The 13,621-nt window shown below is 30.1% G+C and overlaps 1 protein-coding gene across 1 annotated transcript; it reads left to right on the top strand.

Annotated features, from left to right (window-relative positions):
• Positions 1-1,177: 1,177 nt before the first annotated feature.
• Positions 1,178-10,995, top strand: LOC113381733 (protein YIPF5-like). The gene is made up of 6 exons (XM_026620463.1): positions 1,178-1,281; positions 2,074-2,156; positions 9,429-9,628; positions 9,744-9,778; positions 10,006-10,117; positions 10,818-10,995. Exons 2-5 carry the CDS (start codon positions 2,074-2,076, stop codon positions 10,063-10,065), a joined length of 378 nt encoding a protein of 125 aa, XP_026476248.1. The 5' UTR covers positions 1,178-1,281; the 3' UTR covers positions 10,066-10,117; positions 10,818-10,995.
• The last annotated feature ends 2,626 nt before the right edge of the window (positions 10,996-13,621 follow it).

Raw genomic sequence — 13,621 nt, 5'->3', positions numbered from 1 at the left:
ATAATTCAAAAAACATTTTACTTGCATTGACAAGATGAATAACTGATTAAATTTTTGGGAAGGCACGTCCAGCAGTTATAGACTCTCAATGTCTCAATGCCCCGTATCTTTGGAACGACTATACCTGCCTTTTCCAAAAACTAATCAGCACGTCTAATCATCAAAACGAATCGAATGTTTTTTGAATTATTCTAATCGGTTGATTCGTGTCCCATATGCACAAACACACACACATACATACATTTTCTCTAAGGTAAGGCCAAAATGTTTAGAAACCTCTGAAACGTAAAGATATATGAAAATTTTCTTTTTGGACTTTTTGCGACTACTAACCATAGATAATAAGCTACTTACTATCATATACCTTTTTTTATCCATGGTCACTAAGTCACCATAACTAATTTAAGGGAAGTTAGAAATACATGAAGGTGCATGATGAACATGATGAATAATATACCCAGATTAAAAATTTCAAACAAAAGCAAACCACGCGCAAATCAAGGTGCGCCACACCTAACGAACGAACATGAACAGGCAAGATTTGCGTACCAGAACGAACGGCAACGAGCATAGTGTGGACGCCACAACGAATACGAACGAACACAAACAAACATGGCGAGCAATGTTCCGCAACTTGTCGGTGCATCAAAGATAATTGTTTGTTCATGTTTGAACTCGTATGTGCAGTGCGGACGCTACCACGAATGTAGACAAACATTTTTCTGTTTTGATGTTAAAATGTGCAGTCCTGCATTAGTTTATGCCGTGTTTATTATAAGATATTGCTATTATTGACAAATTTTGTAAATTTGATGAGTTTGAATAATTTTTCTCTTTCTCGCCACTTTAAATAATAAATGAATCTGACGTTTCACGGTACATCCTCGAACAAAAAGATTCAAGCCCTCACTGTTTTGAGGCGTTTGTTTGGAATGATTTGCCTTTGTTCGTGTTCGTGTTCGTTTTTCTTTGTATTTTCATGTTTGTTCGTTAGGTGTGGTCGCACCTTTTGTATTTTCTTGTTCGTCATGTTCGTTCGTGATCGTTCGTTAGGTGTGGATGCACCTTCACACTGTGTTCGTTCGCTAGATATTAAGGTATTAGAAATTTGGCAACACTGCACTATGTCAACATGTACCGCGTGGCGAGTCAAGTAATGTCAAATGTCAAAATTGCACTAAATGTCAACCTTGATTGTCAATATTTACTAAATATTAGTATATTGTTAATTTAATTGATGTTATATCATTAAAGTAGTGTATATGCTTCATTAATAGTGAGGTAAATCATATTTCAGATATAAATATCTATTATTCATACATACTACCAATGCTAGTTAATATAAATGCCTACGTAATTCTTAGGTTATATTTTTATTTGTCAATTAATACAAATCTTTGATAATCACCAAAATAATTATAAAAAAACTTTATATTATTTGTATTTAAAATAGTTTTATTTTTCTGCATTATCAACGTCGTGTTGTGGTTTGTGTTAATTTTTGTAATAAAAGCTAAATTATACACATACAAACATCTACTTCCTTCTTCTTACTAACTCATCCTTTTTACTAACTCATTTAATATCATTCCTGTTTTTTTTTCAAATGTCTATTATATCTGTCTTTTTATTTTGTATAATAGCTATATAAGAAGTTTCAAATAATTTCTTTATCTTATGTTTTTTATATATTCTTTTAGTACAAAATAATTAAAAATATAAATGTTTTGATGAGTTGTTATATATATATATATATATATATATATATATATATAGATAAAACTTGAGGATTTTTTGTTTGATGTTGAAACATATTGAATTAAATAAAACAGCCAATGCGTCGAATATAGAAAGTTTATTTTAATTTTTTTTATACATTGCGAGACTGGATTCAAAGACTAGAGAAACGTATAAAAAAATTAAAATAAACTTTCTATATTCGATGCTTTGGCTGCTTTATTCAATTCAATATGTTTCAACTTCGAACAAAAAATCAAGTTATTTATATATATATATATATATATATATATATATGTATATGTATAATATTTCTTAATTTATATTTTTATCTAGATGGCACAATATAATCCGAATGAGTATTGGAATCAACAAAATCCACCAGATCACAGCTATAATTTTGAAGTTCCAGATGATTTGTAAGTATTGAGACTTTCACCTATTTACAGTAAAGTACTCTTAAAACAATTTCAGCTTTCAGAGAAAGCATATTATTTTCAATTATGTTATTTACAATAGTAATCAGGTTTCGAGTATAAATCACATTTTGCTGTCACTATTTTTGGACCAGCAATAATTTTGTTAATTTATCAGTTAGCTGGTGGCTGGGTCCTACCCCCAGTACAGTTGTGATAGGCAAAGATATAGGTTAAAGAACAATAGATATAATCATCAAAATGGTTTATAACGTCTTTTATTGTCAGAAATATATGACACAATACAACATGATGATTTAAACAACCATAAAACTTATGAATATAATTACAATATTTAACAAACATATTTTGTTAAATAAAGTTAACAATTGAACAATGCAATCATTTTATTCTTATAATTAATAAGTAACCAATTAGGACTAGTATTATTATAAATAGCTCATTTGAAATTAGTCAAAAATGTTAAAAATAATTATCAGTTAACTGATTAGTCAAAATATTACAATAACTGTGTATCAATATACTGAGATCTAGTCAAAATCATTATTACAATGGTGATAATAGTGATTATCACCTGCATATTTTACATGAAACCAGAAATTGCATCTGATTGATGTAGAGCGCTGACTCATGGACCGATTCTGCGCATAACAGAGAAATGTTACGGCATAGCTATGTTACGCTCCGACTCCCATACATTATGCGAATGAATCATACTGAATGCTGTCAAAATATCATGTATTTGCTGTTCATTCCGGCGTTTTATACATAAACTGCAACGTCACTCGTATGTTATCTAGAGGTATCAGAAACACACACTTATCTAACATCGTTTTTTTGACATTTGTGCGGCTTTTAGGTTATGTTTTGCATAAAAAAACCTGAGAAATTCGCCTGACTGAACACCAACCGCATAACTTTTGTTTATATTACTATGGAAAATTCTTCATAACATGACCTTATCATAAAATTGCGGCAGAATCGGTCCCTCAATGTATAAATGAAAACTTGCTCGAACAAACATACTTCAGTTTTCTGCTTGTGGAACCTAAAAAAAAGAAGAATTTATTTTTGCCTTTTGGAATTTATCAGTTAGTACTAGTATCAATATATTAATCTGCTATGATAACTGTCACTACTGTACCCTGGCACAACCATGCCCAGTCTTCCCTGCTACCATACAAAACTCAACCTTTCTGACCCATCACATTTGGCACTGACCCTTGTTTTACCATCGTGATAAGTTTCTCTCTTAAAAATAATAAATTTATCTGTCATCAATTCATAAAATAAGGAAAATGCCGAAGGATTATAATTTTGAAATTTGGGAAGTGTTGCCTCTAGACAATATTAGAATATGATATATTCATATTCATGACAATTCTATTGATATGAAGACGTGTGCTGGTTAGTTTTTGGTGAAGACAGGTTTAACCGTTTTGGAGATGTGGGGCAAAAAGTGCCAAAAACGGTAATTTAGTTTTTGAGTGGACGGAGTACTCGATTTGAATGATTCAAAAAACATTTTATTTGTAATGACGAAATGAATAATTGATGAAATTTTTGGTAAGGCAGATCTAGCGGTTTCGGAGATAGAAAAAAAGTAAAAAAAATAGTGGTCAAAAATGAAAGATGAGATTTTTAAAAATCAGTATTTACTATTTTTTTGTTAAAATTATGTTGGGTTTCGTATCAAGATTTTTAACTTCCCGTAGGGTAAGTTACAGTAATTGCAACAACAAAATCTAAATTGAAAATTTTTTCATATATTTATGTTTCAAAGGTTTCTGAACATTTCGGCATACCTCAGAAAAAAATGGATGTGGGTTGTATGTTTGTATGTTTGGATACAATTTCTCGTCCACGATTTCGGGCGCACATTACAACCGATTTGAATGGTTCAAAAAACATTCGATTCCTATTGATATGAAGACTACTGAGTAGGAAATGAATACAAATTTTTTTGTTACAATTTTAAATGTTAAATCATTGATCCATTTTTGACTGATTTTTTTCCCTCGAATATATAATTCTAGTACGGAAAGTTCCAGAAAAAAATGAGAATTTTCAGTATTTTTTTGTTATTAAACGATGTTTTTTTACAAAAATAGTAATACGGCATTATTATACAATGTTTTGAATTGAAGTAACAAAATTTCAGAAATCAAATATTATTTCCAAAGTTATAGTAGTTTTTGTTGACCCAGTTTAAAAAAACGTTCCTGGCGGTGACAGTCATAACTCCTTAGGGATTCATCTAAAATCAATCGAATAAAAAATAGCTTTATAAATAGATAATTCTGGGCCTGATCGAAGATTTTCTTTTTTTGCAAAAATTAACAAAATGGCAGCATCAAAAAAAGTCTAGATTTTTGGGAAAAAATCAATGGTTAATTGGTTTTAAATTTTTTTTTAAATAAAAATTTTTTGATCAGTATAGTTTATTATGTATTCTAAAAGCTGTATAAATTTCATTAAAATCTTTTAAGCGGCTTTCGAGTTACAGTTGTCACCAGTTCAAAAAACATAGTTTTGAAAAACGCGTTTGAAGTTTCACATTGGATTTACGAACAGAAATACGAATTATTGAATTACTTAAACCGAGTCATCTATTTCTGGGCCATATAATAGTTCATCAGTCATTGTGGAATATTCCAAAATTTCTATTTGCTGTTGCCTACGAAGCATTCAGGCCTCCCAAATGTTCTCGTTGGCGCGCTGATCTGCCACTTTCACACGTGCAGCATACAATTTTTCAGCATAATGGGAATTATACCCACAATTAGTTTCTAGAGTATCCATGATCAATATTAATGATTATGTATATGTATGCTGCAATTTGTACGATATTAGAACTAGTATTCACGGTTTTTGGGCATATTTTTCATACTAGTTGGTTGAAGCTCTCAATTTTTTTTTCTGATTATGGATTCAATATTGAACTAGAGATCTTGAAAGTAAATTATCATTGCTGAGATCGTCGTAAATTGGTTTAATAGCTTTTAAAACATCAGAAGGTAAGGGATAAAAATCTTGAGTATAAGTATCGAACTCTCAACTTGCTTTAGCGCACTGGTAAGAGTTCAATAACTCAAAAAGTAATCATCAGATCAACTTCAAATTTTTCGAGAATATTTTCAAGATAATTACACTTAACGAAAATGCAAAAATACCAATAGTTTCCATTCTATAAGGTTGTTCGAAAAGTCACTTTGTTTTTTTTTACCACCTAGGATTTAACTATATTTTTTTTATTTGAACCTAAAATCACACTTAAGCACTCTAATTATATCATTTGAAAGCTTATATTTTAAGGTTTGTGTGTAAAAAATATATGGTGCCGCTTTGAATACGAAAAGAATTAAGCACCATTTTCGACATATTTTAGTCTTACGCTATAGGAAAAGTAAAAATACTGCTTAAATCAAAGTGAAATCGATTGATGTATATGGAAATGACGTATTGATAATACAACGGTGCCAAAACTGGTTCCCTAAATTTCATTCCTGGTATTTTGATGTCCAAGAGCACCACGTCCAAGAAGTACGATTGAAGCTTGAAAGTCGAGAAAGGTATTAGTTGATGCAAACCGGCTAATAACAATACATGATATTCCTTTGATTTTAAATTTATCAAATTTAGCAGTTCATGGCCACTTAAAAGGTCTGGGATTTTCCTCGAAGCTCAATGTATGGTTTTCATAGAAAGAAACTTGTGTCGTCCCACTAGCGTTTGCTATTTGCCTCTGAAAAGTCCTAAAATGTTCAGGTTTTGAAGCGAATTGTCACTAGAAATGTCAAATTAGATGTAAAGAATAAAATACACACAATCTCCCATGATGCATAAAAGAAGAACCTGTTCAAAACAGTTGCAAATCTGTAATTAACCAAAAAAAGGTGATGCAATATGTTTGGTGAGATTTTTAAGGAGTTGTTCTTTTTTCAGCTTTTTTAAAATAACATAACGGTTAATGTGGATGCCTTATGTCATCAGTTGCATAAACTAAATTATGTACTTCAAAAGAAAGGGTCAGAATTAACCCACAAGCAAGGTATAGTATTGCATCATGACGACGCAAGACCTCACATAAGTTTGGTGCATCGCCAAAAGCTGTTACTGCTTGATTTGGGCATAATGCCACATTCGTCACATTCCATCATTCGACCATTATTTGATCCGGTCACTAAAAAACTTTTTAGGCGGTAAAATTTTCACCTCAAATGAGGAGGTCAAAAAGCACTGTGATCAGTTTTTTGCCAATAACGATCAAAAAATTTAATTTCGGAATTATGCTAATACCAGAAATATGACAAAAGATGTTTGATCAAAATAGCAAATATATAGTTTATTAAAGCATTGGTTTATTTCACTATTAAATTACGTGCCAAAATGTCTATAAAAAGCGAAGTTACTTTCCGAACAAACCTAATAATTTCCATAATTTTATACTATCAAGCAAGTTGGGTCATTTGACCCGCTATGTTGCGGGTAGGTATATGGTTATTTATGCTTATGCTTATTAATTCATTAATTAAGGGAGTATTCTAGTGTAGAGCGATGAATTTTAGGTCATTTTTGAAGTGTCGTAAAAGAAAGCAACGGATGTTTTTACTATCCATTTTTTACCACTTGTTTATTAATATTATTAAAAAACAAAACAAAAATATAAAAATAAAAAACTTGAAAATTGTAAAAACTGGCAGCTGATGAAGTGGGTGGTCTCAAAAATTGGCACCTCGGTCTTGACATGATTTCAGCCCTCCTAGCCATCGGAAATGCAAAAAATAAAAAGATTATTAATTTACAATGATGTCGCAATCGCCCGAACTAGCGATGAGTAAAAATATGTTTTTTACTGATATTTTGATTTTCTCGAATTTTTAAAAATAGTAAAAATTGGAATTTGGGGATAATCCTAGTTCGGGCTACAGATAGGTCTATAAACAAGAGTCTCTGAACATTTCAAGTGAATCGGTCGATTAAAACTCGAGAAATCGTGTCAACAGTACTGAAAAAGTCTGTTCTGAGAAAAACGCATTTAAAGTTTTGCGTGAAGCCAAACCAGTATGGAGACCGAGTCAGTAAAATACCTATATCTCCGAAAACAATTCAAGTTTTCAAAAACCTTCTCGTACCCATATTCTTAGATTGTTAAACTTTGAAAATATGAAATACAAAATAGATTTTTTTGAATTTCTACACTAGAATACCCCTTAATTGATTAATTAATTATGCTTATTTATCTATGGATATATGATATACAGGGTGGCTGATATGTATTGCAACCAATTTCAGACCGCTATCATTTCTAAACCGCTCATCAGACAGATGACAGATTTATTCCAGTGATTGTTTATTTAATTGTTTACAAGCGTACAAAAGCATTTTGATCTATTGCATTCAGAAAAAAAGTTATTCGTGATGGAAGTCAAGCGTGATAGTGCGATTGCTTCATACTTGGTTGAAAAACCTTAGGTGGCTATATTTCGAGCCCTCCAGTATTTAAATGCGAACAAATATTTTGTTTCTCGTACCATATCTCGTAACGGTGATACACTCAGTGTTGCACCGCGTCCAAAAAGTGGACGAAAAAAAACACTAACAACCCCAGAAATGATCCAAAAAGTATAGGCAAAAATCAATCGAAATTCGTGTCGCAGTGGTAAAAAAATGGCCCGTGAGCTAAACATATCGCAAAAACGGATGCAACACGTATTGAAAAATGAGCTTGAACTAAAACCATTGAAGATCCAAAAAGTGCAAGAGCTCATTGACGCACAAAAAAAAGTTAGACGGAAAGAAGCGAAGGGGTTGCTTCGCTTGCACGAAAGTGGCTAGTTACCGAATTTGGTTTTCTCAGATGGGAAGTCCTTCCAAATCGAGCAGTTTGTGAACAAACAGAATGATAGGGTTTACTTGCCAAAAAGGTCAGCTAAAAATTTACACCACCAGAACTCGAGTGCCGCCGACGGTAATGGTGTGAACCACCGTAACGGCCGATGGTGACATTCCACTCTTATTCATCGACCGTGGGATCAAAATAATTGCCGAAATTATCGGGAAAATGTCTTAAAGGCAGTATTGAAGTCCTGGGTAGACAAAAATTTTGATCGCAGACCATGGTCATTCCAACAGGACTCAGCACCATCAAACTCAGCACGCGCCTACCAAAAATGGCTTATAAAAGAGGTTTTTCGCTTCATTTCCATCCCACAATAGCCACCAAGATCTCTGGATCTAAATTTGCTGGACTTTTGTGTCTCGGACATTTTGAAGAGTAAGGTTCGCACTAAAAAATACCAAAGTGTCGATCATCCCAAGAAGGCGCCTCGCCGGGAATGGGCCAAAATACCCCAGAGCCACTTTCGTGCAGCGTGTTATGGTTTTTCTGCCGTTTGAAGGCCATAATTTGTGCCAAAAGTGGCCAATTGGAACAAATATGAACAAATTCTAAAATTTGATGTTATTTCTGATATTTTTGCTTTTGAATAATGAAATTTAAAATGAAAATGACAAAGTTATAGCGCTTTACTTTGTTGCAATACATATCAGCCACCCTGTATACGCTATGGTAAGAATAGTTATGTATATGGAAGCGGCGGTACGATTAGTGTTGATTACAAACAGTAATTATGAGCCGATTTAAAAAAATTTAAAATTTGTTATTGGTTTTGAATCACGTTAATTAGTTTCTGGTAAAGATCGGCCGTGCCGTTTTTCCGTAATTAAATGTTGACAAGTCTGAAATGACATACTATAAAATATTGTAGGCCTACGATAAGCGGTTGAAATATAAAAGTTAACAAAGTTTAGAATTTTGACGCGCACTCGAGCGATTTTAATCAAAATCTGAGCCATCCGGGGTTCTGTGTATCGTAGGTAACTACTGATTATAGTTGACGTCCTCAATTAAATAAAATACATTTTTAGTACCTGAAATGGATGAACTGAAATGTGTTAAACGAATTAATTTAATCGATACAATTACAGAAATTATAAATCGCATTGATTAACTTTTAGTACGCAAATTGGAAATCGCATTGATTAACTTTTAGTAAAAGCGAAAAATTATTTTCCAAATAAACATTTACATACATTGCTGAATCTCAATTCTAATCTGTTAAGTTTATTATATATTTGTAGCAAAAAGTAAATGCCTTAAGGCAAAATGCTATTTACAAGTAGTTCACTTAATTTTTGTTTATTGACAATTTATCTTTAAATTTTAAAACCAAAACTTGATTTTGCTTTCAGCGGTTTTCAATCATTCGACAATGATCCAAATCAACAACCATTGTCCAATCAAAATCAAATGTATCCAAATGTTCCATTTACTCCAACTGAAAATGTTTACACCGGTCAAGTTTATGATCCAAATTTAATGCCAAAAACTGACCAATATTCTCATGGAGGAGGCGGAGGAGAATTTGATGATGAACCACCACTACTGGAAGGTAAATGTACTTCTCAATTTCACGATTCTAAAAACATTTTTGAACATTTTTATATATCACTAGTATATCATTATATTTTGTATTTGAAATTTAATAAGAAATTATTTTATTTTAGAATTGGGTATAAATCCAGATCATATTCTCAAAAAGGTAAGGTCAACTTTCAACTTTTGCTACTTTATTTTCATTTTTTTTAAATTTTTATAAGGTTTATTTGTATAAATTTAATTTATATAAGTTTTGAAAATCCAAATATATATTCATAACGGAATGGAATTAGTTATTGAATTATATTTTTTATGTAATAATAATGTAATGAAATTCTTACAGCTGATTTTTGATATGTGGTCTAATAATAATATAAATTCCTATTTTAGACATTATCAGTATTAAATCCCAAAGAAGATCCCGATCCGAATTTTGTTCAACGATACTGATATGGCCGGGCCACTTGTTTTTTGTTTAGCATTTGGAGCTTTTCTTTTACTGGTAAATAATATTTTTTCAATAATAGTATAGATCTTTTCATATATTTCAAATTAACTCAATTTTAAGTATGTATATTGATTAATTGAAACCAAAATTTAAAATACATTAATAAAGCTAGACAAAAATTGATTAATGAATCTGCATCTAACATCTGTAATAAAATAACTGTTTTTCAGTTTATTTCAAACCTAATTATTAAACACATTAATAAATCTATATTCAAATTGGTTGAGAGTAATATAATATTTTTTAATATTAATCTAATTCAAATAACTATATTTAATATATTAATAAAGCTAAACTAATTTTAATTAATAAAACTAAGAGAATATTACTCTTAACTTCACGTACTTGATTTAAAGATTCATAATAAAATCAATATACATATATTGATTAATGAAATTAATATTTTTTTTAATGATAACCATTTAATACAAATATCTATATAATTAATAAATTAATAAAGCTAGCCTCAACTTTAAAAGTATTAGTTGATCTCAATTTTTTTTATTATATAGTAAATTTTACACCTATCTTTTAGGGACAACAAATAAATTTTTATGAGTAAAACTAGACATTAAAAATACAATTTGATTTGAGCATTGACAGTGATTTTGATATTGACAGAGATTAATATAGAATGAATTTCTTTTTCCTGATTTTAAAGTTAATAAATAAAACTGATTTTATATTTTTTTAGTCTGGCAAAGTGCATTTTTCCTACATTTATGGTATCGGTGGAATTGGTTGTTTGGGTATGTACAGCCTTCTTAATCTAATGTCTCAACGTGGAGCAACTCTGATGGGTGTGGCATCAGTTTTGGGATATTGCCTTTTGCCAATGGTGCTTCTGTCAGGAGTTAATGTCATTGCTAGTCTCCAGTAAGTATTATTAACTTCCCGAAGGAGAAATAGTTTTCATCAAAAAATCCGATTCGCTAATTTTATGTTTTCTCAACGATTTAGGCTATTCTGAATCAAATGAGATCAAATTTGTAAAAAGGACGTGTGTGGAACAGATTGTCTCCCTTTTTTATATGTTTATTTTTTGACTATGTATAAAAGCACATTAGTCATATACATTCTATCAAGCAACTTTACAATTCTATTTTATTAGATTGTATATAACTATATAGCGCACCATACATTCTTTTTTTGTCAACAATATTATAATATTAGTTTATCTTAAATCGACGTTTTCTCAAATTTAACAGCAATTCGATGTACCTCGATGAGGACTATCGTTTGTCAGTTTTGCGCGACGATCGGCCGAGCCGTTTCTTTGTAATTTGCAAATTGTAAAGCTTTTTCGTCCATTAGAATGATCTGAATCGAATTCAAAAAATCAAAAACTGTTCGAAAGATATTAGTTCGGAATGATACTGATTAGTTTTAGGTAAAGATCTACCGAGCCATTTTCTTGTAATAAACTGTTGAAAAAAAATTGCGGATTTTTATGAACCTTTTTTTAGTTCCTAAAGAACATACTAAAATATTAAGGCTCTACGACAAGTAGTTTAATTTAAAAAATGATCAAAGTTTGAAAAAATATTATATATTATATAAATATATATTTATATAATATATATGTATATATACATATATATATATATATATATATATATATATATATATATTGTATGATTCTGAATTTTATGTTGACATATGTATTAACAAGGTCTAGTAATCGGGCATAACATCAATAAAAAACATGAATTTCATTCAAATCCATATGTTTCGGCTATAATCCTAGCTTTCATTCACCATATATTGATACCATGGATTATTAAAATCTTCCAATTTAACACTAAGTTTAACTAATTGTAAGTACCATTTACTCTTTTTATTTTTCTTTTCAATCTGATTCAATTGTTTTAGTTTTTAATTTTATTTTTAGTTTCCACTGAATGCAGGCTAGGATTATAGCCGAAACGTATGGATTTAAAATAAATTTTTGAAAAAAATTCATGTTTTTTTATTGATGTTATGCCCGATTACTAGACTTTGTTACTATATATATATACTAGATGACCCGACAGACGTTGTCCTGTACCCACATCTACTTTTTTAATATCATATACTAATATTTATACCGTTCAGTTAAAAATAATCATTATTGTTTTTCGAATTACTATTTACACCAATATATGAGTGATGTTGAATGTAGAACTGTTTTAAATAAAATGATTATTCTCAATTCCCACAGTTAACACTTTAATTATCCATTTAACAAATATTAAAAAATGTTCAATAAAATTGTATATTAAAGATTATACACTGTAAATTTATTTCCAATAGCTCAATTTAATTTAATGCCAAGGGTTATACAATTTTTCAGTCATACCTGTAGAAGTGGATGTATAAATAAATGATTTTTTGTTTATTCACGACTAAAACATTGATATTCCAAATTTATCACACAGAAAATCATTGTCTGCCTTTGTGATTTATGGTCATAGCATAAGACACGTGCTGAAAATTGAAGTCTTTTAAAAGGTATAACAAATTCAGAAGGTATAATATCACCATATAGGTACAATATCACCTTGGATTTTTCTACCCAAAATAAATGCTTCAATAATGTTGCCTATAATTTTTATAATTATGTACCATATTTTAACTGGCTTTTAGTAATTTACGATCTAAATTAAATTTTTTTCACTAATAATTCAATATACATTATTACTTAAGTTTATATTTGAAGTGAATTAATTTATCAAATCCTGTTCACATGTGCTCTATTCAACCTACGATCAACAAAATTATTGCAATAAATAGAGAGGAAAAAAGCGTGTATCGGAAATAGGCTGATCTTTATCTTAAGTTCAGAAGTGAAAACAATTTGAACTTCTGAACACCACCCACCGGATTATTTGAATTATAACTCTTTTTATTCTGATTTTATCAGTACTTGCAATACACTATTATTTATAATTAAATGAGTTACAACTTTCTCTATCATAAATTTTACCGTAACTTTTCTTATTTTGAAATGGTGAAGGATTGAAGGACTCGAAAGACACTCTGGTTGGACACTATCAATATTTGTGTAACAGGAAAATAATAAAAAGCAATAATTCGTCAGTAAAAGACCTTGATACGTATCTTTTATTTTTTTAAATAGATTTTTTTTGTGAAATCATGAGATTTTTGGAAATAGAATCCGTCAATCTCTTAAACCAAGTTGATTATAGAGGCAATACAATTATTTTCAATTTTGTTTGAAATGGCGCTCAAAAACTATTTGCTTTAAATGAAAAAAATATTGTATGCATCTTTTATCTGCATGATAGCTCACTCATTTTACACGCAGAAGAAGTACTCATTCTAAAGCTTATTTGAGTACTATAAAAACTCCATTTTCATATAGCCTTATATTGTTACTAGAACAATTTATAGAACAGCGATTTATTAGAATTTTAATTGATATAATTTTGTTCATTACATGATTTTCGTTTAAATGTATATGTTTGCAAATGAAATATTTGCAAAAAAACGATAAAA

This window comes from Ctenocephalides felis, unplaced genomic scaffold (assembly GCF_003426905.1).
Source record: "Ctenocephalides felis isolate EL2017-DRISC unplaced genomic scaffold, ASM342690v1 CF-g0.4_SCAFFOLD_03041, whole genome shotgun sequence".
In the NCBI taxonomy this organism is placed as follows: domain Eukaryota; kingdom Metazoa; phylum Arthropoda; class Insecta; order Siphonaptera; family Pulicidae; genus Ctenocephalides; species Ctenocephalides felis.
The sequence above is the reverse complement of the archived record's forward strand: the minus strand, read 5'-3'. Positions and strand labels throughout refer to the sequence as shown.